Source organism: Neovison vison, chromosome 8 (genome assembly GCF_020171115.1).
Source record: "Neovison vison isolate M4711 chromosome 8, ASM_NN_V1, whole genome shotgun sequence".
Taxonomy (NCBI): Eukaryota; Metazoa; Chordata; class Mammalia; order Carnivora; family Mustelidae; genus Neogale; species Neogale vison.
The window spans coordinates 1714550-1739691 of NC_058098.1; the positions used below are offsets into that span (position 1 = coordinate 1714550).

The 25142-nt window shown below is 61.1% G+C and overlaps 2 protein-coding genes across 2 annotated transcripts in view; one reads left to right on the forward strand and one right to left on the reverse strand.

Annotated features, from left to right (window-relative positions):
* TAF4 (TATA-box binding protein associated factor 4) overlaps positions 1-8009 on the forward strand; it is a 64644-nt gene extending 56635 nt beyond the window's left edge. Inside the window, exon 16 of the mRNA XM_044262573.1 lies at positions 6547-8009. Within this exon, the coding sequence (XP_044118508.1) occupies positions 6547-6714 (168 nt within the window). The 3' untranslated portion in view covers positions 6715-8009. The remainder of the gene's footprint in view (positions 1-6546) is intronic.
* Positions 8010-21159: 13150 nt separating this feature from the next.
* The window catches only part of CDH4 (cadherin 4), a 49553-nt gene continuing 45570 nt past the window's right edge, over positions 21160-25142 (reverse strand). Inside the window, exons 8-11 of the mRNA XM_044262731.1 lie at positions 24356-24589; positions 24134-24273; positions 23508-23672; positions 21160-22372 (exon numbers count right to left, since the gene is read on the reverse strand). Coding sequence (XP_044118666.1) covers positions 22166-22372; positions 23508-23672; positions 24134-24273; positions 24356-24589 — 746 coding nt within the window. The 3' untranslated portion in view covers positions 21160-22165. The remainder of the gene's footprint in view (positions 22373-23507; positions 23673-24133; positions 24274-24355; positions 24590-25142) is intronic.

The window sequence follows — 25142 nt, forward strand, 5'->3', positions numbered from 1 at the left end:
GTTTATCTTGAACTGATTTTAGCCTTGTGGAAAAGTTCGGGACGTACTAGAGCGTTTCTGTGTACCCCTCACTCAGCTTTCTCCAGTACGAGTTATCGGAGTGATGGATTTTTCACAAAACCTTACCTGATTCTGTTTTTCAGAATTTAATTTTTTAATATCACAATGGATTTTTATGCTTTAGAGCAGGTTTAGGTTCACAAAACTTGGGTGAAGGTACAGAGATTCCCCGCGTGCCGCTGCCCCACCCCCACCCCCCACGCACGGCCTCCCCGAGCGGTGCAGGTCATACAAGAATGAGCTCACACGGACACACTGTCATCACCCCAAGTCCGAGGTCACCCTCGGGTCACTGTGGGCGCCGTGCGCTCTGCGGGTCGGGACAGAGGCATCGGGACCTGCTTCTGGCTTCATCGCATCACACGGAGTGGTCCCCCTGGGCGCCACGTGCTCGTCCTCACCCCACCTCCAGCTACCCTGGGACCACTGGTCTCTCTATGTCTCCGTCTGTGTGCCTTTTCCTGAAGGTCGCAGAGCTGGGATCACAGGGCGGGCGGCTGTCCCGGGCGGGCTTCCTTCCCTGCCATGTGTCCGGCTCCCTCCCCGGCTTCTCGCTGCTTGAGAGCGCATCTCTCGTCCGCCCGGAATCCGGTCCCGCGTCGGGATGGACCCCCGTGTGTCTGTCTGTCGCCTGCTGAAGGACGCCTAGGTCCCTTCCAAGTTTTGGCGGTCACGGGCGCAGCTCCTGACGGCACCGGGGGAGGTTTTGTGTGGAGGCGAGCTTTCCGCTCTTTTAGGGAAACACCACAGTGTGTGGTCTCTGCAGCGTGTGGCTTGGGACGCTTGGTGTGGCAGACGCGGCCTTCCAAGCTGCCTTCCCAGGCGCCGGGCCACGTGGCGTTCCCGCCAGCCACGCGTGAGAGCGCCCGCTGCCCCGCGTCCCAGCTGGCGTGGGGTTCCGTGGGCGGGGCGGGTCTGGGCTCTTCTGAAGGGCGAGCGGGCGCTCTGCACTGGAGCTGCTGCGGTGGGTGGTTTTCCTGCCGCCCGTCTCCGCTGGTTCCGCTGCTTTGTTGCATGGCTCAGGACGTCCAGGCGCTTCTGTTGCCGTTTGGGTTCCGTGCCAGACTCCCCCCGCATCTGGTTGGCTGTAGGGGGGCCTTGAGGTTCTAGGGAGCGGAGCTGCGGACAGCCCTGCAGACACCGAGCGCCGTCCTCGCCGTTCCCGCCCCCGCTGCGGCCCGTGTGCACTCTGCGTACCACCTGCGTTTTCTTACGCCCCCTTTTACCTTCCTTGAAGGGCCGTGTGCAGGCCCCTCTGCACGCGCTGTTGTCACTAACGTATTCCGGAACTCGATCTCATTTCAGGAAGACCCTCCGGGCTCTGTCCTGTAGCGACCCGCGTGCTGCGGCTGGTCGACCTCCGCCCCGTGGGCAGACCGTGCCGGATCCGGTAGCCGCGTGCACGAGCGTGTCTGCACGGCTGGGGGGCTACTGGGGGGACGTGAGGCACACGGGCAGCCCCCTCCGGACGGTTGTATGCGTCCCTAGCCATGCACCGGGGGCCTCCCCTATGTCACCTATACCACGTGCGGTCCAAGTGTCTGGTCTTGCCCGTGTGATGGCATCATGGGTCGTCTGTGTTTGTGACTGTGCCGTGGGGCCTCAGAGCGGGCATATGTATTCTCATGGTAGGGTAGAGAGCTTCATGGGTTTCCGTGACATGTACCCTGCTGATTATGCTGACCGGTTTCTGGTATCCTGGCTTATTTTTGTCAATTCGATGTGTTTTGTCTTGGGTGCGGTGATCCGAAGCCTCTGATATTAGTGTGTTTCTCTTTATCTCCTGCAGCTCCTGCTTTGCAGCGAGAGGCTGGGTGTGCGTGTTCTCTGGTGCCTACGTGTTCCTACATGTCACATCTTCTGTGAGCTGTCACTCTTACCGTTAAGAAAATACCCGTTTGTCCAGTGGGCTTGAGTTCTGTGTCCTGAGTTGGGACCATCATGCTGTTCTCTCTGACCCCTGGAAAACCCCTGTCCCCCCTTCCTGGTGGTAGCCACGTCTCCTGTCTGCAGCACACACTCAGTCTTGTTTTCTGGGCTGAACAGGAAAGATTTTCTTTGAATAGATAAATGAATGAAGCCCGTTCACCTTTATGGATAATGACCAACATGCTTGGTCTTTTCTCTTTCATGATATTTTTATAATTATGTGTACTTTTAATGTTTGCTGTGATTGTCTTTCTCTAAAGGGTATGTTCTTTGCTCTTGAGTTAACATTTTCTGTTTGTATTTAGGAAGTTTTAGAATTATATTTGGGTTATTTTTGCACATAAACCTTATTAAACGTCTTCTGTCCCTTGGTTTTCACTTAACTGTTCAGCTTTTTGGTTCCTGTGGGTCTTGGGGTCCAGTCACTGCCTCATGCCAGTGAGCCTGTCCTATGTGGTCTTTTCCCTGGCTCTCTGCCTCCTGGTTACAACACGTGACCTTCCCCCCGACCTCTGTGTTTGTAAGTGCTTCTCCCGTGGCGTTGCCGTGGTTCCCCCACCCACCTCTTGGGTGATTGGTGCCCATCCCATGGCAGAGTCCCCAGGAAGGCCTTGGTGCAGGGTCCCCTGACGTTTGTATGTGGAAAACGGTTCTTCTGGGGCTTTGATGGGGAGCACAGTTTGGCTGGATATAAAATCCTTGGTTCGGACTTTCTTCCAGTCATTCTGCGACTGCTTGTCCGTGGTCGCCTCGCTTTGTAAGTTGGTTTTGAATGGCTGATGCCAGGCTGATTCTCTTCCCTTTGTATCTTATTTTCTCTTTACCTGGAGGCCTCGTCTGTCTCTTTGGAAAGTAGTAGTTTCCATTGAGGAAGTGTCAGAGTTGATAAGACGCAGGTTTCCCAGAATGTTCTCTCGCGTTCTGGTTTCAGGGTCTCTCTTGCTCCCGAGTCTGTTTTCCTCCTTCCGAGGCTCTGATCAGGCAGTGCGGGCCTTCCCCGGGCCTGGCGGTGTGTGTGTCCCTCGCTGGCCCGCCTTGCTTCACTGTTTCCCTGCTTGGTGCCTCGCAGTTAACTTCACTCATTTCTGACATGATTTTGTTTCCTTTCCTTGTTTTCTTGCGTTCAGTCAACTCTTATTTCTGTCTGTTTTTAAGATTTTGTTTGTTTATTTTAGAGAGAGCACGTGTGAGTGGGGAAGGAGGGGCGAGGGAGAGGGAGAGAGTGTCTGGAAAGCAGACTGCTTGGACGCGGTGCAGGGCTCTGTCTCACGGTCCCGAGATCACGGCCTGAGCCAAATCCGGGAGTCGGACGCCACACTGACTGTGCTGCTCAGGTTCTTAATCTCCTTCTGTGTCCCTATTTCAGGTTTTGGTGCGGTTTCCTGTCCTCACATGCTCGAGTATGTTTTTTGTCGTTGAACGTGCTGTCTTCGTGTTCTTGTGTTCCCAGACGGGGTTTGTCTTGGATGTGTGTGGGTTCCGTTTTCTGGCTTTCGTGGTGATTCTTTATGGATTTGCTCATCTCCCTCTTATGCGTTTTCCTGGTGGTCGGGCGTCTTGTAAGGCTTGCGGTCTGGTGGTGCCCTCTTCTGCCAGAGCTGGAAAGTCGGGTAGCCTAGCCGGGTTTTGTCCGTGTTGGTTGTGTTGGTCGGAGCCTGCACCAAGGCCTTCCTGGGGACCCTGCCAAGGGGCGGCACCATCTCCTCACAAGAGGTGTGTGGGGACCACGGCAGTGAGATGAGAAGCACTTACTAACGCAGAGGTGGGGGATGGGGGTGCGGAGGGTCGCGTGTTGTAACCAAAGGATCCTGTGTCCTCTGATGTGAGGTTCTGTTTCATGGGACCCCAAATGCCCCTTTACTTCTTTCTCTTTCTGTACCTGGTTTTCAGACGGCTCTTGTCAGGGCCTCTGTGTTCCGAGATCTCTGCCCGCACCCGTCCATGTCTGTGCTCTGGGCGCTCAGACTGGGGGGCGGGTGGCACCCAGCAGCCATTCTGGGCCGGGTTTTGCCGGACCGTGGCCCCTCACAGGCTTCCCCCCGGCCTGGCCTCCGCGGGAGCCGTGGGGTGCTGCAGGGACGGGCCAGTTCTGCTCCCTTGGGGGGCTTCGGAGCAGGTGTTCCCGTCTTCACATTGTGCGGATGGAGTCGTGTCTGCGTAGACCTGCCCTCCTTGCTCGGGGCTGTTTCTGGGGAGAGGCAGGGCGCCGCCGGCGTGACTAAGTGGCAACGCGCCGTCCTCACCCTGTGAGCGGAGTGCATCCTCCTCAGCCGAGCCTGGAGTCTTTACCGCAGCCGCCGTTCCTCCCGTCTGCTCTGTGCTCTGGGCAGAAGGGGCGGAGAGATGGGTGGAAACGAGTTTGGGAACCACGCCATCGCGAGGGCAGGCGAGTGAGCCCTTGGAGCCTGTGCTGTTCGGTTCTGTCGGGCCCTCTGGCAGGTCAGCCTGAGCGGCTGGGGGTCCAGCTGGCCCTGGGGGCACAGGAGCAGCCTTGAGCGCTGCCTCGGCTGAGGGCCACCTCTCCGTGCTTCCGGCCGCCGTGGAGTCAGCTCCTCGCCCCGAGGTGGCAGTTTCCCTGAGGCACTTCCCCGGGGGCCCAGGGCCTGGGGGTTCCTGTTCTTGGAGCCGTGGTGGCGCCTTGTCTGCACAGCCATGGGCTCCCGAGTGAGCTTGATCCCGCCAGCCAGGTGGGATTGGGACGAGGGGGTCTCTCTTTCCGTTTGGTTTACAAACCCAGTGTTTGTTGGCTGTCTGATGGATGGAGCCGTCTTGACCGCGGCAGGGCTGCCTTCAGAAGAAGTAGCTTCCCTTGGCCATCTTGCCGGTGGCCCGGCGTCAGGGAAGCTCCGTTTGCCAGGGAGAAGACGTGTCGCGGTGCCAGCACCTGCCCGAGGTGGTTGTTTGTAGCCCCGGTGCCCACAAAAGCAGGGAACCGAACAGCCCTCGACGGGCGCGGCTGCTGGCGGGCTTGGTCCTGACCACCGCTGCCTCCAGCGCTGCCTCCCACGCCCGACGCCGGCCTGGGCCCGGCAGAGTGTTCTGTCGCCTGGGTCGGGGTGTGGGGTTGGCTGCCTCTGCGGCTCAGAGCCACCACAGGGCCCGTCCCACAGTCAGACGTGCTCTGTCACGTAGGAGATCTCGGCACGTGGGCTCTTGGTGGAACCGCGCAGAACCACCAGAAGCTCGTTTCTCGCTGACCTTCAGAGCCCGCCCGGGCTGGACACTCGCCCGTCAGAACCAGAAAGCGTGGCCGGCTTGGCCCCTGTTACGGTGAAGGCTTCTCCGTCTCCATGTCTGACTTCCCGCATCTGTTAACTTGCTCTCCACGTGGCCGCACCAGTCTCCGCGAGCCTCGAGGTCGGCCGCCGCGACGGCCTTGGGGGTGGGGAGGGGAGGCCGCCGGCGCGTGTCGCTTTCCTTGCAGAAACCGGCCTGTCCCTCCTGCCGTGTCCCCCCCCCCCGCGGACTTCGTGTCCGTCGCAGGCCTTCACAGGGCGCTGCCGGGCGCTGCCAGCTCTTGCACCGAACGCGTTAGGGCTGTTGCGGAGACCCAGGGACGCGCTGAGAAAACCGGGATCGCCCTTTCAAACGAGGAAGAGCCGCCCCCGCAGTACGCTGGGGGGCATCTTGGTGGGGGTGGGCGTCTGAAGGGGAATGGAGGGCAGTTGAGGTGGAAGCCGTGGGTGTGCACAGGGACGGAGCGGACGGGGCTCAGGCGGTGGCGACCAGGTGCGGAGCGCGGGCGGCCGGCGGGTGCTGTGGTCCTCGCCTGCCACCTGCTGGCCGGCTCCCGGAACTGCGGCCCGGTCTGGGCAGGGCCGGAGGACTCGGTCCTCGGGGGCCCCTGTGAGCTCGCGACGGCTGTGAACAGGCCGTGGTCATGTTTGCTCCTGAAACACACATGAGCAGCGTTAACCATCAGACAGTTTTCATTCTCAGAGGAAAACGAGCGCCCTCCAGGCGTGTGGTTTGAGCCCCGGAGCATCCGCGGCATGCGGCCACGGTGCTTCCAGGAAAACCGGCCCGGCGACTCCGTGCCACCGAGACTTGCAGACACTCGGCCTTTCCCCCAGCGGGGCAGGCCCTGAGCCAAAGCGCTGCTTTTAGCCCAGAGACAGCAGACGGGGTCTCACTCAGGGCATCAGGGCAGCCCAGAGTGCCAGCCGGCTGACTGCCAGCCTTCCCGTCCAGGAGTTTAGACTGTATGGCGTTGGGAATGTTCCTTTGTCGGCGAAGCGGGGATGACACCATTGGGTCCAGGTGTGGCATTGGTCTTGCCCGTCTAGCTGGAAATGTGGCCCTCTGCTCGCACCCCCTCCCCGTTAGGGACTCGTAAAGCACTCCCGCTCAAGGAGCAGGCCTGGAGGAAGGAGCCCGTCCCCGGCCCGGCTTTCTCCAGCACCGGGGCTCCTTGGGACACCTGTAGGGAGACGTGAGTGGCCCCAGGAGTGTGCAGTCCTGGGGCAGCGCCGGCTCTGACCCGCCCTTCCAGCGCGGTGGGTCGCCGCCCCCTGCGAACACCACTAACCCGGCTGTCTTCTCCTTTCTCGCCACCAGGGGTCGGGCCCAGGCTCCGCGGTCCCCGGCGGCTCCGGCGTTGGAACCCCCAGACAGTTCACACGACAAAGGATCACGCGGGTCAACCTCAGGGACCTCATATTTTGTTTAGAGAATGAGCGAGCGACTAGCCGCTCACTGCTGCTCTACAAGGCTCTCCTCAAGTAGCGCGGGCGGGCGGGCGCCGCGGACGGAGACGCCTGGCACGGTTCATATGTTTGCAGATGACGCCTTTTGTAAAAGCAAATGGGATATTGTTTAAAAAACAGCCACCTCTTTACAACGAAACAGTTTTATATTCCCGTTTCTAAGTCCGCTCTTCAGTTCGGAAGAAGACACGTTTCTGTAACCGAGAACAGAGGCCGTGGGCGCTCTGCACGGACAGTCGACTCTTAACTCATCTTCGAGTGGCCTTCTTGCCAAACAAGCCATATCTAAAAACTGATGGAATCGTTCAGCAAATAATTAGCTGCCCTCTGTCACCTCGTAGCGGTTTCTACATTATTTGTGCATTTTGTTTTATTCAACCCAACTTATTGCGTAGGTGTGTGTCTACAGCAATGACCTCATTTCATTTATTTTATTTTTGTATTAGTCAGTTGGCAAAGCAAACTGATTTTTTAGACTATTTATGTCCCCATCCCCTCTCTCGCCAGAGTTCCCGAGGAGCACGGAGCTGGTCGCGCTTGCCGGAGCGTGGTCCCCTCTCTGCTCCGGGGCAGCCGCGGCGGCTCCTTCCGAATGTGCGGTCGGCATCTGTACAGACGCGTTTTATTTGCTCGAGTTTGTAAAGCTGTAAAGTTAAAAGAAATGAAAACCTTTTCAGCATAAATATATTTTACTTGCACTGTGTTTTTTAGCTAAAAGTGGAAACTTAGATGAAATAAAATCAAAGTTGAGAAGAATCATCAGAAGACTGTTTCTCAGTGTGAATCAAGTGTTGAAAAATGGTTGGTGTATTTTGTCAGTAATTGTACATAATTTTTGGCACATAACATGAAGATGGCTATGTAAACTATAATTATTTTGCTAAGAGACTGTAAGCAAGCTGTGGGCCAACTTTACAGATGTCCAGAGCAAAGCCCCTTCTTTGTACCTATTTTTTTATTACAAATATACTAATTGGTTCTTTATATTTTCAGAGGTTATTGTATTAAATTGTCTATTGATAGTACTTTTATGACTGTAAATACTTTGGCTTCTCCGTGTGAATCCTCACGCCAGACCGGACTTTGCGCGAGTGTGAACCGAACGCGGATCAGTATTTTTACACCTGCAAACTGTTACACCTTTTATTTCGTCTTTTAGGAAATCCCTGTCTTTCCATTTTTTCATGTAAATTTTGCACAGTTACTTGTTCATATGTAAATATTTTACTTTCAAAAATGAAGTTTTTAATTGCTATTGTTTTATATAGGATTGAAAGAAAATTAACTCCTTTATTAAAAACAAATTTATCTGTACCTGTTTTGGCTGTTTTTCCCGGTTTTCCAGGGTTAGATTCCACCAGAGGCTCAGCTCTGGTTCCTCTGAGGTCTTTGTTTATGAACTGCTTGTTAGAATCCGTATCGAAACCCCAGCGACTGTAGTAGAAACGGCCTCGCCTCCAAGGACAGGACCTCCGTGACCAGGGTGAGGCCTGGCGTGAGCGGCATCCGAGGGCCCGAAGCTGAGCTGGCTCCCCACGCACTCGGGCCGTCGGGGTCACCCTGCCTCGGACACAGGGATGCCGGGGCACCTGCCCACGCAGCCGGGGCACCCCGGGGAGAGGCAAGGTAAGACCCCAGGGGGTCCACACACAGACACGTGCTCTGGCGAGCCTTGTGGGGCGATTTGAGGGCCCCGGCCCTGTGCTGGACCCACGGTGATGGAGACAGACAGGGTCTCCGGGAGGCCCCACCTCCTCTGGCTCCTCCCATGGGGCGGGCCAGCACCCTGCCTCCCGTAGGTCGCCTGTCATCAGCCTACTGGGCTTGGGGTCCAGTTTCCACACTGACTTTAACTAGCTGGACGAAACCCAGCAGCATGAGGCCTGCCTTGCCAGTTACGCTGGCAAATACCGCTCTCGTTAGGGAGCCTGTGCCCACGTCTTTGGGGCTCCTGGACGCATCACGGACTAGGGGGCTTCAGCAGTAGAGGCCCGTGTCCCCCTTCCGGAGGCCAGAAGTCTGGGGTTGGGGCTCGGCAGGGTCAGTGCCCTCCGAGACCGTGGGGGCTCTCTTCTGGGCTTCTCCCCCGCTGCTGCTGGTGGCTGCCACCTTGGACATTCCCTCCGAGTTTTCGTGGTGTTTTCTCTCTGTGCGTCTGACTTTGTGTCTGAATTTCCCCCTCGCAAACTCCAGGACACAGGTCACGCCAGAGTAGGATGCCGGCGGTGACCTCATTTTAACTTGACTTCCATAATGACCCCGTCTCGAAATCAGGTCAAGTTCTGAGGTGCCAGGGGCTGGCACCGCACAGACATCTTGTAGGGGGATCACGCTCAACCGTAACAGGCCGAGAGGCCCGAGCCTCTGTGGGAAGCCCCCGACTCGCGGGTTGGAGGCTCCGCCCACGTGAGAGGCCTGGGGTAATTCGGTGATTGGATCCCCCTTGCACTTGCTAACCAGACGACTGTCTTTGCGAGGTTCTCGGCCCGAAAAAAATCAGGTCAGTGGGTAGAGGACAGTCGGACTTGGGTTTCTGCAGGTGTGACCGACTCAGTGTCCGCTTCTCGCACGTCCTCCTGGGTCCCATTGCTCTGCCGAGGACAGTCGCAGCCATGGTGCAGCGTCTGACGTCGGCAGGAGGCCCTGCGTGGCAGCGCACGGTGTGTCCTTGTTTTCCTCTCGGGGGACAGTCACGTGCTGTGCAGTTAGCTGCCCGACGTCAGCTGTGGGAACTTGGGTGGGCTGCGAGGTCGAGGGCTGGGGGGTGCGGGCCGGGCCATCTGCTCTCCCCACGCCGTTCCCCAGGGCACTGTCTGCAGTCGGGCAGGAGCAAGAAAGAAGTCACAGAGTTTCATGAAGTTTGGGAAGCAAAAAGGCAAAGAAAGAAATCACAGATGACGCCATTGTGCTTGGAAAGTCCGGAGGAATCCACACGCATGTTCCCGAAACGGGTCTGAATCCTGTGAAATTGCAGGGAGCGGAGTCGGCAGCCAAAATGAGCTGTGATTCCGGCAGCCAGCGGCCGGAAAGTGAAAAGGGTCATGCACGATGGGACCGGGAACGCTGGGGTGCCTCAGGCTACATCAGCAGCGACACGGGAGACCCTTTGGCGGCTACTGGAGAAGCGAGAAGGTCTGCGTGGAGCTCGCGCCGTGTGTGCAGACGGGTCCCGGCCGCCCCGCTTGCATCCAGCAGGGCTTCCGCTGACCTTGGTGGTCCGATCCCAGGCCTCTTAGGACAGAGCACACGTGGAGTGTTCACACCTCCGGATGGCGAGATGTCCTGTGAAGCCGTGTCCTCCAGTCGGTGTGGCATCGGTGTGAGGGTGGGCATGACCAGTGAAGGCGGACCCTGGTCCGCCGGTGCATCCTGGTGTTACCGGCCACTGGGCGTCAGAGAGACAGAGTGCGAAGGCAGGACAGCTGCTGGTGTGGCTGGGTGGCCTGTGGGAGGACCTGAGTGTCGCCCCCATGTTCACACGCACGGATTAGCGGGAGATGGATCAGAGGCCCGAGAGCGGGAGCCGAGAGTCCTGAGCTCGGCAGAAAGCGTCAGAGAAGACGTTCACGACCTTGGCCCGGGCAGGCGCAACCCAGAAAGAACAGAATGGCCAGGTGCACTCGAAGTCTGCGCTCCACTGGAGACGCCCGGAGAGCGTGGCAGGGAAGCCCCAGGCCGGGAGGTGAACCCAACAGAACCCACAGGCGCAGTAGAGCAAGAATCCCCTCAGCAGAAACGTGCGGAAGGCCTGCAGGTGGCCAGTGAGCAGGTGCCAAGGCTGCCCGTCGTGACGGGTCAGCAGAGACACAGGGGCGAAAGCTGTGGGGCGAGCCCGCCGCCCGCCCGCCCCGGGGACCCCGAGGGACAGAGATGAGCGGGCGCTCCCACGCCGCTGGCCGTTCCGGGCGGGCTGGCCACTTCGGGCAACTGCTGCGCTTTGAAGAAAGGGAAGTGCGTGTCTACCCTGGGACCCCGCATCTCCTGCTGGCGCAGCTCCTCGAGACAGGTGATTGCCTTTGTCCACCAGGGGCCGGACGGGAACGTCGGAGGTGGCGCTTGTCCCTGACGGCCCGAGGTGGGAACAGCCCAGCTGTCCGTCCGGTGGCGCTGCAGACGCACCGCAGAGTGCTTGTCAGTGGAATATGACCGGGATGTAAAGCAGTGAAGCTGCGGGCCCACTCCGTAAAGTGGGCGGGTCTCTGAAGAACCCGGAAAAAAGCCCCAGACACAGAGCCCGCCCCCCGGTTCCAGCGGCAAGACGCTCAAGACAGGACGATTCCCAGGGGCGGTGGGCGTCCGTGTGGCTGCCCCCGGGGGCAGGTGGGAGGGCCCCCGGGACCCTTGGAGCTGACGGGAGTGTTCTGTCTCCGTCTGGGTGGCGGTCACACAGGTGTGTGAGTGTAAACGGGCTGACAGGTAATGCCTGCGTGGCAGCATATGGAGAAGGTCGCAGTGAAACCTGGGGAAACGACTCTGGCTTCGGACACCCCCGGGCCGGACCTGGGCTGCCCCCGGGCAGGTTGCCTGGCCCCATGGGATCTGGGGCCACACGAGAGGAGGCGTGTGTGTGTCTTGGGGTTGGTGGCGACTCGTGGTCGCCTTGAGATCGCCTGTGGTCGCTGGTTAACTAGTTGAGAGTTAACTAGTTTTTCCTTTGATCAGACTGTGGTCTTCAAATACAAGTTTTGTCTTAAATAAATAGATAAAGAAAAAGGTCTACCTGGCCTCTTCACCCATCCCCGCATCAGGGCCCGGCGTGCCCCTAGCCTGCCCCTGCCTGGCGCAGACAGCCGGGTGGCAAGGCACCTGTCCTGCTCTCTGGTGTGTCCGGGCAGCGCTGGGACCCGTCTGGGGCCTCCGGATCCTGCGTGCAGGGTGCGCTGTCACGGGGGAGGCCGGGCAGTTAGACCACAGTCCGCAGGGGACTTTCCAGCCACGGGCTGCCAGCCCCTGCCTTCCTCTGGGCTGTTCTGGGCCACAGCAGGGCCACGCATGCCCAGGGAAGACCAGCCCCAGCAGCTTAGTCCTTCTGCTTAAGAGACAGATCATACCTGTTTTCCAAGAATCAAACTGCCTCTTCCTCAGGCTTTGTCCTGGCTGCCAGAAAGTCTGTATTTTTGAGGAGGACGGACACGCACCTGTCTTTAAAACGTATGTATTCAGCGGGTGTCAACGAGCACTTGCATACGCAGGGCGCCTTTCCAGGGGCTGGCGGGTGTGGCCAAGGCACTGTCCCCGGAGGAGGCCAGACAGGGCTCACTGGGAGAAGTGTCCTGGGGGGAGGGGGCGGGCGGGCGAGCCCACGGCCGGTGCACTCGGAAGGCGCGGGCGGTCTCCTCTGGGCGCTTGGGGAAAGGACGGTGGGAACAAGTTTCGTGTGCTTATTTGGAACTCAGGGCCACGGTAAGACGCCAGCACGCTCCGCTCGTTGGGGCGCACCCGGAGCCCCGGGCTGGAGGCCGCGCAGCCCGGGCCTGTTTCTGGAAAAGTGTGGCATGCACCAGCCTGTCCACTGCCTTACCCATCCACACACTTCTGGACTGGACGTTTGCCCCCAAGAAGTGGAAGATTCGTCCCCGCCAAGATGTGTACGGCCGTGTTCGCAGCAGCTTTATTTGGGATGGTGAGGAGCTGGAGAAGCCCTATAGCTCCCCGAGGGCTGGCCAGCGGCTACCTGGGCCTGCACCGCCCACAGCGAGAAGCCACGCCCTGACTGGGTCCGGCCGCGGCGGGGGTGGGGGGTTTGGAAGCGCAGTGTCCCTGCAGCCTGGAAGCCAGCAGGGGTCGCCTGGGGCCTGGGGGCCTGCCGAGGGGCTGAGGAGACACGGGGTGACCCCAGACAGTTTCACGGTGTGCACGAGCGTTAGGACTCGGCACGTGGGACGCGGTAATCCTGTGCCGTTGCCGAAAATCAGAAATACCAAGATGCAAAAATGAGCGACTGAGAATGAAACGGAAAGCACCTGTCGTCCTCTGGACCAAGATGACCTCCTACTCTCTGTTACCCCAGGTCTGACATGGGACAGTAGCAGCATTACCCACACCCCCCGCAAACCCCACGGTGCCTTCTAGGGGAACTGGAGAGCCCTGACTGCTGCTCCCGGGGCCAAGCCCCTCCTGGGGTGATCAGAGAGGCTGATTCACTGTGGGCGTTGCACAGGCCAGGGGCCCAGGTGCAGGTCCCCGGTCTGGTGGTCTGGTGGGCTGGTGCAGGGTCTTCAGGCCTCGGGGGCCAGGGGTGGGTAGGGGCGGAGGCTGTGTGCCAGTGGGGGCACCAGGGGTGATGGCAGGGGTCAGGCGCATTGCTCACATCCTTGGCTGATGGGATGCCTCACGCTCCCCCGCCCCGTCTCATCCTTGCCAACCCTGATCCAGTCCCCTTGCTGCGAGTGTGTGGTCGGTCCGCACCTTCTGAAGCGGGGGAACCGGGCAGGCACCTTGGGTTTGGAGCCCGGAACCAGCCAGTCCCCTGAGCTGGTGTGCAGTGGGTCGGCCTGTGGGCCTGGCCTGGGCAGGCAGCGGTGGGAGTGGGGGTGGGTCCCTACACCAGGGACACCGTGGACAGCAACCGGCCATCGTCAGGGCATGTGAGTGCGCAGGCGTGTCCACGGAGCTCTTCAGAAAACTCCAACCAACCTCCAGGCAGAAGGTGTGAAGGAAGGACCCCAGAATCCCGCACAGGCTCCCCCTGCCCTAGGGCAGGGAAGCGGGAGCCACGGTCTTCCTGTGTGGAGAGGCCGCAGCTGCCTCGGCTGAGAGAAGGGTGTCTGGCCAGTCCTCAGGCCCCAGGGACCTGTCCCTCCCTTGGGGCTGCTGGGCTCCGGGGTCACCAGGGACCCTCTTGCTGCTACCAGCGGCTCACATGGCCTAAGGCTCGGCACCCTGCTCGCTTCCAGGCAAGCTTGGGCCTGCCGTGTCTGCGTCTGCGGGGACACGTGGCTCCTGGGGCACAGAGACCCATCGGCTTCCTGTGGGGTCACCGCCCCTCCCCTCATGGGTCCCGCTCTGCAGCTCCAGGCACCTCACAGCCCTGATCGCTGGCCCAGAGGCCTGCAGTTTCCCAAGGGAGCCTAAACTCTGACTTTTTGATGGTGCTGGAGAGGTAGCGAGGGATTTAATTTCTTGCTTTTCAGTGTTGACCGTTGCGGTTGGCTGGAAACGGCCCCCAAAGGTCCAGGTGCCAACCCTCGGAGCCTGTCAGCATGAACTTACTTGGATAAAGGGTCTCTGTAGAGGTCAGCAAGGTGAGATGAGACTATCCTGGCTTACCTGGGTGGCCAGTCCCGCGATGTGTCCTTGTACGAGGGGTCAGACGGAGAAGCCACGTGGGGATGGGGGCGGAAGTGGAGCCATGTGGCAACGAGTCCGGGACCCCGGGCCGGCAGGAGCTGGAGGAGGTGAGAAGGACCCTCCCCGCAGCCTGCGGAGGGGGCCTGGCCCTGCCCACAGCGGGGTTTCGGCCTGGCAATACCAGCCTCGGACTTCGGGCCTCCAGATCCGTTAGAAAATAAATCTGATGTCGTAAGCGACCCAGTGTGTGGCCCTTCGCTACAGCCACGGGACCCCAGGGCTACAGTCCGCTCAGCGCTTAAGACAAGCCATGCGATCGGACCATGACTCCTCCGCCCTGTCCAGAACGCCTCGTCCCCGCTGGCACGCCTGTCCTCGGCTTCCTGCCTGACAGAGCCCCTCCCTTGCAGTGACCTCAGCCACACGGACTCTCAGGCCACCGAGGGACAGGACTTTGTGTGGCTGGTCACAGCACAGGCTGCCAGGACGGCAGAGGGGACGGTGCCAAGAGGGATCCCTACCGGTCTGTGACTGTCCCACTGGGCCTTCCCAGCAGGCTCCACTGACCTGTGCCCTCTGCCAGCGCTTCTGCCCCTGCTTCCGGGGCTGTTCCCGACCACTGGCCTCTTAGTTTCCATGACAGCCATCCCAGAGGAGAAGGCCAGGTGGTGGCAGGCACAGTCTCACTCCGGCCCCAGGAGAAGGGAGCTCACACCTTCCGGCGTGGCCACCCCCTGCCAGAGCCCTCCCTTGGGGGTCCGCCCTGCCCCTCCGGGGGGACCTGTGAAGGGGTCCACCTGGACTGGTGGTCATGTGAGTGGCTGGTGGCCGGCGGGGGACACCAGGCTCCGGCTCTCTGTGGGACGCAGGTCTGGCGGCCACTGTGGGTGCCTTGGTGGCCGTATGAACAGGGAGGGGTGGCTTGCGGGGCTGTGGAGCCAGCTGGGCTCGAAGCTGACGCCGGTCTTCACTCTGCTGAGCTGCCGTTACTCCCCCAGCCCGCTGATGTGGGTTTCCTCAAAACGCCGGGACGGACGCCCCCATCAGCCTCGGTTTCTGCATCTGGAGGGCAGGGATGATGCCTCCTTCCCGGTGGTCTCAGCAAAGGAGACTGGCCCCTTTGCGCTGCCGCCCGTGGCCCCAGGAGCGACCTGCCCACTGGCTGCCGGGTTGGAGGGTGGAGGGTGTGTGCTCTGCGCACACACACTACACGCCCATGCACAGCTCGCTTGGAAACAGCAGCTCATGGCCTGGAGGGTTGGCCGGGCAGCGAGGTCCCCCAGCGCCCACCTTCTCCCTGGACCGTCCCCAAGGACACTTGGCCTCTGCCTCATCTCACTTTGTCTTCCCGCCTGCTCACAGCCAGCTGGTGTTGGCCCCGAAACCTTTAGGGGACTTGGTCAAGGTCACGAGCTTCGAGGGGGCAGAGCTGGACTACACCCTGGGTCTTCACTAGCCGGGCTCTGGCCACACTCCTGCGCTGCCCTGAGGGAGGTCAGGGGCCTGGCTCGTGGGGCTTCTCGACTGGGACTGGGGCTCCTCCCAGCCACACGCTGACAGGTGCTCGGAGCACCACAGAGACAGCCAGGGAGGTCGCTGCCCTGCCGAGACGGGGAGACAGACCACGGGAAGGCTAGAGCTACAGCACGTGGACATTAAACCACTAAGTTGGTCTGAAGCAGCAAACGGACCATGAGGAGAGCCTGGGAAGGCTCCGGAGAAACAGGAAAGCTTTTCCCACAGGGAAGTTTGAAGATTCAGGACCACATGGGCCTTCTGGGAGGCTGTGCAGGTGCAGCCCCGGGAGTCCGCTGCCCGGCTCCGCAGGGTCCCCGCGGCTGGAGCTCAGCGGGGCCAGACCTCCCCCTTCCCTGTGCTCACCGTAGTCTCTGAGGTACGTTTTCAGGGAGACCATTCATCCTAAACAGAACTGCCTGCGGGCGTTTCCTGAAGCCCGCTGGACAGCTGGGGGGTCACCATGGACCGTGGACAGCACAGCGCGGGGACCGCACATCTCCAGGTGAGCGCCTGGGGCCACGGAGGCGTGCGCTGCTGGGTGTTTGGGGGCGGGCGATGGAGCGTGATGTCGGGATGGTGGAGGGAGAAGCTCGTGACCCCGTCCTCTACAAGAGCCCCAGCCATGGGGTCACAGACCACTCCCTCTGCCCTATGGCTCCCCGTCAAGCCTGAGGACCAATTTTTGGTGGGGTCTAATGCTGTCCTGATGACTTAATGCTTACGTGGTCTCAGTCCCCAAAGGGCTGCCCCTTCCGGTAAGACCCCTGAGGGCCTGAGTCAGGACACGGTCACTGCCACCCAGGCCCTGGGGATCCACTGGCCAGTGCAGCAGGTGCAGGGCGTGGGCACTGTGGGATGGGTCCTCTGTGGGAGCCTCTGGCCTGGGTCCCACTTGTGGAGGGGGCTGGCTCCCCCTGCCCCCCCGCCTGTGGACCCGGTGACCGAGGACACTTCCCTCTCCCGTGAGACCCCTGGGCGCCACAGACTGAGGGCTCAAGTGACTGTTGCCTGTGCCCAAGCACCAGCCTTGGGTCTGAGGTGCCACTGGGCTGCGGGCAGAGACGGGCCCTGGATGCTGGATGCTGTGGGGCCGGACCCAGGTCCGCCAGGCGCACCCCACTCGGTCACGGGGAGGGTCCTGAGAGGGCAGCTGACCGAGGCTCAGTGGCAGGTGAGAGCAGGCTCCCCTTCATGCCCTCGGGGCTGTCGTGGGGGCACTGCAGGCCATGGGCTCGGGGCTCAGGGCTCAGCATGCTCTGAGTGGGAGAAAGACCAGGAGGTCTCAGAAAGTCAGCCACTGTCGCCCTCTGGGCACTTGGGGTCACAGTGCGTCCTGAGCATCTCACCATGGGACGCCGCATCAAGGCATCCCTCATGGGGCAGATTTGCAATCAGCTGGTCCCCTCCTGCCGCCCCGGCCTCTGCAGTGTCTCTGCTAAGGTACTGTTCCCAGGGACCCGCCTCTCCCACCCTCGCCCCTGCCCCAGCCTGGCCTTGTGCTCTCCGGTGCAGGGTGGCCCCCAGGGACATGCAGCCCGAGCAGCGTCGGGTGTGGGGAGAGAAGGGGGCCCTTTTCTCAGGGTCTGGAGTGAGACGGGAGGGGAGGAGGGGGCCCACGAGGCAGTCTGTGTCTATCTGCTCGAATCACCTTCTGAGTAGGAGTCTGCTTCTCTCCACGCAGCCCTTCCGGGATGAGGCGAGGCGCCCCTGCCCATCCGTCCACAGTACGGTCGCTGCAAGAGGGGCCCTGGCTTGTGGCACCGTGATCCGAAACGTGGAAGTTTCTTGCTGGGTCCTGCGTCTCCTGGGCTCGCCCTTCTCCTTCGAACCCTCCAACAGTGTCCACTCCTAGCCATGCCCTGATTGGGCCCAAATCGGGCTCACTGGCCTCATCTGGAGCTCTAGACTGTCTGGCTGAGGTCCCATGGTTCTCTGTGGGGATGTCCACAGGCATGGCCGGCAAGACAGCCAGAGCCAAGCGGAAATCTCCCCACGCCCGGGGCGGGGCTGGGACGGCCGCACACTGCTTCATCTTCCTTCTGCTCCTGCCCTCTGTCTGTCCTCAAACCCCGGCTCTTCCTAATCTGATCAAGGGGGCCTTCTTGGGGCTGCTGTCCTCTCCCTGACCTCTTGCCGTGAGGGTGGGCTTTGGATTGATGGCTGAAAGGACCACGTGGCCGTGGCATCGTGAGGTGTCCTGGGGTCTCATGTGCATCTTGGTAGCTCCTTGTGTCCCCTGGGCCAGTCTCAGACTGCCCTGGTCAGCAGGACCCAGCCTCCAGGGCCCTGAGGTTGGGCTGTCACCTCAGGGTGGAGTCAAGGCCGCGAGGGGCTGTGCCCCTGTACCCCTGTGCCCTGATGGGTCTGAATGCCCCTCCTGGGGCAGGGACAGGGACAGCAGCCTCCGTCTGGTGAAGTGACCCCCGGGAAGGCCTCAGGGTCTCCAGGGAAGGCGCCTCCTGGCCTCCCTGAGGGCCCAGCTGGCCATTGTGGTTACACTGTGCCTGGGATGACCAGGATCTGGGGGTAGGAGGGTGTCCCTCTGCAGAGCCTCCTCGGGGTCGACGGTAGGAGTTCGTGCCCTCCTGCCCCCCACTGCCTGACTCAGCCCTGAAGCAGTTGCCTAATTATGCATGTAATTAGCTGCTCAGCACTCACAAAATTAGCAAGTGACTAATTGTGCCTGTAATTATCAGCTGCACCGTAATTAACCGTGTGAGTGACTTTTTGTTACGCACGTTACTGTGGATGCAAATGTGCTCCTAATAGAAGGCTGGGGTCGTCCGTGGGGAGAGGCAGTTGGAAGACCCGGCTTCGCCAGGGCCGGGGGTGCAGGGAGCACCTGACTTGAGGCTCGCTGGGGCCTGACCGTGCCACGTCGCAGCTGGGCCAGACGGCAGCCACGGACTTCTAGGGACTTTGAACCGTTTACCCCGCGGCACGCTGGCTTTCGTGGCTCGGTTCCCTGCGCCTCCCGCACGCCAGAGGCTGCCCTGCTAGGGCTTGTGGCTGTGCTCCCAGAGCCCAGAACGACATCTGGGACAAAGCAGGGGCTCCAGAGAGGCCGGGCGGACCGACAGGCCTCACTCTCGACATCACGCCCGCGGGGCACCCACCTGCCGTCCGTGAGCCCCGGGGGCTTTGTGGGTGCACGGAGACACATAAGCCAGGGCAAGGCTGACTCTTTAAAAGGGGACTTTATTGACTCCCGGGGAGCAGTGCGCCAGGGCCCAGCTCCGCGCCGGCACACGACAACTCGGCAAAGCTGCTACTCACTTCGGAACCAAGACCGCCTGGCACGAGAAACACGGAGGAAACATCGACGCGCTTCCCTTTTTTTCCTTTTTTTTTTTTTTTTTTGGTACAAAATGATACAAACGACAATACAAAATAGTTGTGCTGTTGACGGTTACAAAAAAAGTCGGGACGTTTGCCTAACCGCACAATGCAGAGTTGCAGCCTGAACGCGTCATACTCCAGGACCTTTCCCCAAAACAACCACAGTCATGCGGGGGCTGTTACACAGTTTGTCCATTTTCAAAAAGAAACATGCAAAAAAAAAAAAAAAACCAGAATGGAAAAAGGAGAGGAAAGGAAAAGAAACGCGTTCCAATTATACACAGAGGTGGCCCCCCGGGGGACGTGTCGCCCGAGCAGGACCTGTCTTTTATGCCCCCCACACTGTGCGAGTGACTTTGCTGGATGCTCTGTGCCCGGGAGGCCGTGTTTGGGGTTTTTTGGTGCTCTCGGTAGCCTCGCCAACAGCTGAGACTCCGCTCCCCTAACCTTCCCCCTTGGAGAGCAGAGCTGCCCTCTCAAAGGACCAGGTGTGTGGGCCGGTGCTCACCCCAGGGAAACCAAGGCATGTCGGGGACCTGACGTGTGGCCGTTACCCTGACTGTTCGGTGGCGGGGGGCCCAGCCCTTGGATGTGCTGAGACACGGGGAAGGCAGGGAGCGGGTGTGAGGCCCAGACCGACACGGGGGTCCTCGGCTGGGGACCACGAGGCCGCGTCCGTGCTGCCCCGCCCCACGGCGTGGGGTTTCTCCTGTTCACAGAACGAAACTCCCTACGGAAACTAAGCTGTGCCCCAGTCACTGTGCCGGCGAGGTCCCCGCTCACGAGGACGTGTGTCTACAAGCTACGTGAGAGAGACGTTTGACACCGCCTGTGCCTCTAGCTAACGCTAACTTCACCTCAGAATGGGGTTCCGAGTGGGTGTGGGAGGGCGTGGGAGCCCCATCTTTCTCTGGCCCCCAGGGACTGCTGGGGTGAACGAGAGGGGCAGCTGTCTAGCTGTCTGGAAGCAGGGACAGGCACGAGAAGTCCCCCATCAGTGTCCCCCCCAGCCTCAGCCTGCATGATTTAAGCAAAATGCACCAGGGGCCTGGCGGTGGTGTGGGGCAGGGGTGCGGGGTGAGGAGCCAGAGGGCGGCAGGGGAGACTTGCATGGGGTTCTGCAGGATGGGTGTGCGGCAAGCCAGGTCCTAGGCTGGGTCTGGCACCTCTGTCCCCTCAGGCCCAGTGCCCTGGGGACCCGGGGGGCTTTGAAAATTCAGAGTCCACAGCTGCCTCCCTCCCTCCCAGACCATGGTCACATTTGGAAGTTCAACAGGAAGGTGGAGTTTCCAAACACTAAACAGAAGACTCCAGCTCACGCCCCACCAGCCCTGACCCTACCAGCAGTCCTTGGAATGCCCTGGCCCCAGATACGGGGACGGCTCTCCTTGCCTGGCCCTGAGCCACCAGCACAGCATGACTCGGGACAGGGGTCCCAGCCCCTTCCCCTCGGTAGGCCAGCCTCCCCCTGACGCGCAGGTGGCTGTCTACAAGGAGGAGCATTCTGTGTGTGACTTGGTGACCTCTTCCGTCCCTCCAGCCTGGCAGTCGGGGTGGGGTCAGGGACAGAGCCCGGTACAGGCCCGCCCTCAGGCCACAGGCCCGGCTCAGCTCTGGAAGAACCGTAGAGTCAGTGAGGAGTTTGGTCTGGGGAGGAGCCCTGACACCCAGTGGGGACACAGCCACGCCGACTACACACACACACCTACCCCCATGTACGCCTCTCGGGCCAAAGCTGTTTGGAAAACAGGGTGACCCTAGCTACGGGGACAGGCCCTAGGGTGAGGATTGCATCAAAGACCCCCAGGCCGAGAGCATGAAGAGCCAGCTGAGCCCGGCCCTTCCCACCTCTCCAGGCTTTCTGGGCTTTTCCTGACGCAGGGCTCTGGGATGGGGCTCCAAGCCATTTCCCCAAGGGCACTCCAATGCCAAGTCCTGCCCAGGGCCAGAACAGCCCTCCTCCCCCTTCTTGGGGAGCCCGTGAACAGGCCAGAGTGGTCCCACACAGCAGAGTCTCCCCAGCGGGTCCCTGGGACACAGGGAGGGCAGTTCACCGTCCTGCGCGTCAGACCCCTGTGCAAAGGGCAGCTCCTTTCTGAGGGTCCGAGCAGCTGCTCGGTGCTGACCTGGGTCTCGAGAAGAGGAGAGACCGTTGTTTCAGGTGGGTGCGGTCCGGACGCATCCGAGGGACAGACGGTACAGCAGTGACAGGCGATTTGGCCACCCGGAGCAGATCTTGGCTGTCCACGTCCGTTCACGAGCATCAGAGACATCGGTCCAGGGGGAGGGCCCGGGAGAGCGGCTGCCAGTGGCCGGAGATGGCGGTGCGTGTTCCCGGCTCTCCTGCCATCCGCGGAGCCCTCAGGGCCACTGGGCCTTTGATGGGGGCCTCCAGGAGTCTGACCTTGAGGAGTTGGAGGGCTCACGTCAGGGTGTTTGAGGATGCTGGCTGGTTTGGGCTGTGGCTTCTTGGGACACGGTACTCTTCTGGACCAAAGGCAGCAGGACCAGTGTGGCATCTGGGGTGACATTTGTCTCCAGGGGAGGCCTAATGGTTGACCAGGGGGGCCCGGGGGACAGCCAAGGGCAGAGATGGTGAACATCAGGAAAGCCCCTGGGCACTGCCCCTCCCACCCCAGCTACCTACACGTCAGGAGTTGGGGGACAGCCAAAAACTTGGTGAAAGCCACGTGCGCACTGTGCTGCCCTTGGTAGGCCGACTGGGCTCACCCCCGGGGAGCCTCCTGCAGCGGGGCCTCTGGCCTCCCTCCAGCCTTGGGGCCGCGGGCCCAGGAGACCCTGACTGTGTACAGTGAGCTCGCGGACGCAGAAGGCCTACTGGGATTTGGACCCCGTTTTCTTTGTAAATTTAGTTAAGCAAATCACCCCCTTTTTTCTTAATTAAAAAAAAAAAAGCATGTTTTCCCCGATTTCTTAATTGGTGTCTTCAGAGCTAGGACTGGCTGAGGCTAGGGGCTCTCCGGACTGGGTCGGGGACGCACGTGTCTGTCTGCTCACTTCTCGTCACTCCTGAGTTTGAGGGAATCTGATACATGTACCAAAAGGCACTTTCTTTTTTTTTTTTTTTTTTTTAAAAACAGTGCTTCTGTTCTAAGAAATTCAAGTTAAGACAGTGCCTCTCGCTGTCCTTCGGTGCCGGTCAGTTACTGTGGTGGGCGGCGCGCCGCGGGGCGAGACGCGTTCATGCCAGACAGCTCACTGTTGGGGGGGCTGGGGCGGGGAGGGACCCCCTAACACACCACTAAAGGACACGTCCGCGGGGAGTCGGGAAGCCCGGCGCCCCCCGCGGGCCGCTCCGCAGGTCAGTCGTCCTCGCCGCCCCCGTACATGTCCGCCAGCTTCTTGAACCTGGGCCCCCACTGGTTCAGGTAGTCGTAGTCTTGGTCCCCGGAGCTGGACGAGTTCAGGGAGCTGACAGAGCCCGCCGTAGAGCCGCTCCCTTCATAGTCGAAGACCAGCAGGGAGTCGTAGGGGGGTGCTGTGGGGTCATTGTCCGCGGCTCGGAGACCCTGGGGTCACAGAGACACAGCGTTAGGGTGGAGAACGCGCCTTCTCGGCCCAGGGCCTGACGGAATGCAGCTTGGAGGGGTGCCCAGGAGCGGAGTTGGGGAAGCAGGCCAGGAAGGTACTGTTATTGGGCCTTGCATACAGAAGGTGGTCAGTAAATGCTCCCGTGTTTAACTGAGGGGCCTCTCGGAGAGCCGAGGAGGGCTGGGGTTTATGGAAAGGGCCGCCTGTTGAAGGCAGCTAACACAGATGCTGGCACCGCCAGGCCAGAACCATGAGGCCGGAGGGCTGAGGGGGGAGGGGCTAGGTGCAGCCCCTCCTAAGGGGGCAGAGTCCCTGTTGCTGCGGCACAGAACGGGAGTCTGAGGTGGGCAGAAGCCAGAAATCTCCAGCATTCACTATCCGCATGAACAAAACTGGGGGGCGCGGCAGGTGTTGCTGGAGGCCCCTCTCGCCCCCGCCCCCCATGCGGCCTGGCCCTCCCTCCCTCCCTCCGCGCCCCTGCCTGCTCTGCCCCAGGAGGGTCCCCGCGACCGTGGCGCGGTGCGTGCACCCGGCCCCCACGCCTGGGGGGTGCGCGTTCCTGCCCGCTCTGGGCGGTCCCCGAGCGGTGGCCGGGGTGCCCACGGCGGTCCCTGGCAGCAGGACGCGCGTCGCCGCCCAAACCCTCCCTGGGAAGGGGCGCCCTCGCCGCCCGCGGTAGGCATGGCTCGCTTTTCTTGAAGCCGTATTGAAAACAGGCCTTCGACTCGCGACCGAGTAGGCGTGCGTCTGGGCTTCGACTCCGGTCCGGCCCTGGGGAAGCGCTGTGTCAGGTGTTCAGCTCCTGCGCCCTCGTGGAGCTTTGACCTGCGGCCCGGGGCCAGCGTCCCCGGTCTCCGCCAGACCCGGGGCTCCACCTGCTCGCGTCAGTCCCCTTCAAGTTAGCTTTGCACGCAGTGGGGGCGCGCGTTAGAGACCCGGTAGGGACCTGGGTCTCGGGGCGTGCCTGCACCGCCTCGGTCCCCAGCCCGGGCCTGGAGGGGCCTCCTCGTTGTTGCCCGGCCGCCCCAGCACGGTGCGGCCACGGGACCTCGTCCTCTGCAGGGGGGGCCCTGCGCAGCCCTCCCGCCCCTGTCCTCACGCCGGAGCACCCACCTCGTTGATGAAGTCTCCGATGTCCCCGGGGTGGGGCACCACAGGCCTGACGGGGTACTGGGGCTCGGCGCCCACGGGCCGCTCATCCACACGCCGCACGCCGGGCGCCTTGCTCAGCACGTGCTCCATGGCCTCCGGCTGCTGTAGTTGGCTGAGGTCATAGTCCTGGGGAGTGGCCGGGAAGGAGGGGAGCAGGGGTGTCCTGTTGTGATCAGGCACCCAGCGTGCCCGGCATCCTGGCCCACCATCTGGTCCGCCCTACCCTGATTCGTCCCCGTCAGCCCGGCTGCGAGGCTTGTGTGGGGTCTGTGCCCCGCCGCCCTCGCCAGTCTGATGCCCCCCCCACCGGCGTGCCCCAGCTCCCAAGGTGCGCGTGTTCCTGGGAGCGCCCGCCCCTCTGTCTTCAGGGAGCACGGAGGCTTAGCGGGGTCAGGAGCTGCCCTGAGTCCCCTGACGGCCAGCGCGGACCTGGCGTCCAGCCAGGCAGCCCCCTGGATTCACCCTCCGGGTGCGCCGTGCGTGGCTGCCAGGTCACCCAACAGCCCCTGCTGGGGCTGAGTTCCGGGGCGGGCGGGAGAGAGGTCGCCCCGGGCCAGCGCGGCGGAAGCGGGTGCAGGGGGCCTCACCTGGTCCTCCTCGCCGCCCCCTTCCTCGTCGTACTTGAGGATGTTGTCGCGGACGTCGTCCTCGGGGTCGATGAGCAGCTGCTTGGTGTGACGTTCCTTCTCCCTGCGCTTCATCCACACGACGAACAGCAGGACCATGGCTGCGGGGGCAGGGCCACGCGGTGAGCAGGGTGCGCATGCGCGTGGGGCGGGGGTGCATACCCGCGGCGGGGCCGTACTCACTGAGCAGGATGACGATGCAGATGAGGATGGCCACGATGGCGCTGGTGCCCAGACCCGCCGCGGCCACGGCGCCGATGGTGGTGCAGTCCCCGTTCTCGTCGCACGGGCACACCTTGACCTTGATGATGGACGTGTTGGACAGCGGGGGGTTTCCAGAGTCGGTGACGATGATGGGGACATCGTACACGCCAGCCTCCAGGTACAGGACGCGCAAGCTCAGCTGGGCATAGTCACCTGGCCCAGAGTGAAAGGACAGGCTTTGTTCAGTCTACAACTGGCACTCCGTTACAGCAAGGCATCCGAAGGGAGAGACAGAGTCTGATAGCATGACAGTCTATACCTCTTTGGTTCATGCACACACATGTGCACACATGCACACTCACGTTCGAGCACTCCACAAAGTGAAAAGACATTGGCAATTCAAGGAAAGAGCAATTGCAACTTGTTGGATGAAATCATTTCCTTAATATATAAAGAGTTCTGCTAAATCAATTAGAAAAAAAGAAAAACCTTCCCAAAGAAAAATAGGCAAGGTGCTTTCCTGTATTCCCAGAGAAACTAGAAATTGGCGTGACCTTTCTAGATGCAACCTCACAATGCTAGAGAACTTCAGGAGTTGGATGCCCTTTTATACAAAAAGGCTGCATCTAGGGAAGTACCCTGAGGAAAGGCATCGGTTGGGGTCCCATCAGTCAGTGGCCAGGGCAGGAAGCAGTCAGAGACAGGAGTGGCTGGGGCTCTAGGTGTTGATGCTGTGCTCGTTCTGACAGTGGGACCAGGCTGCCTT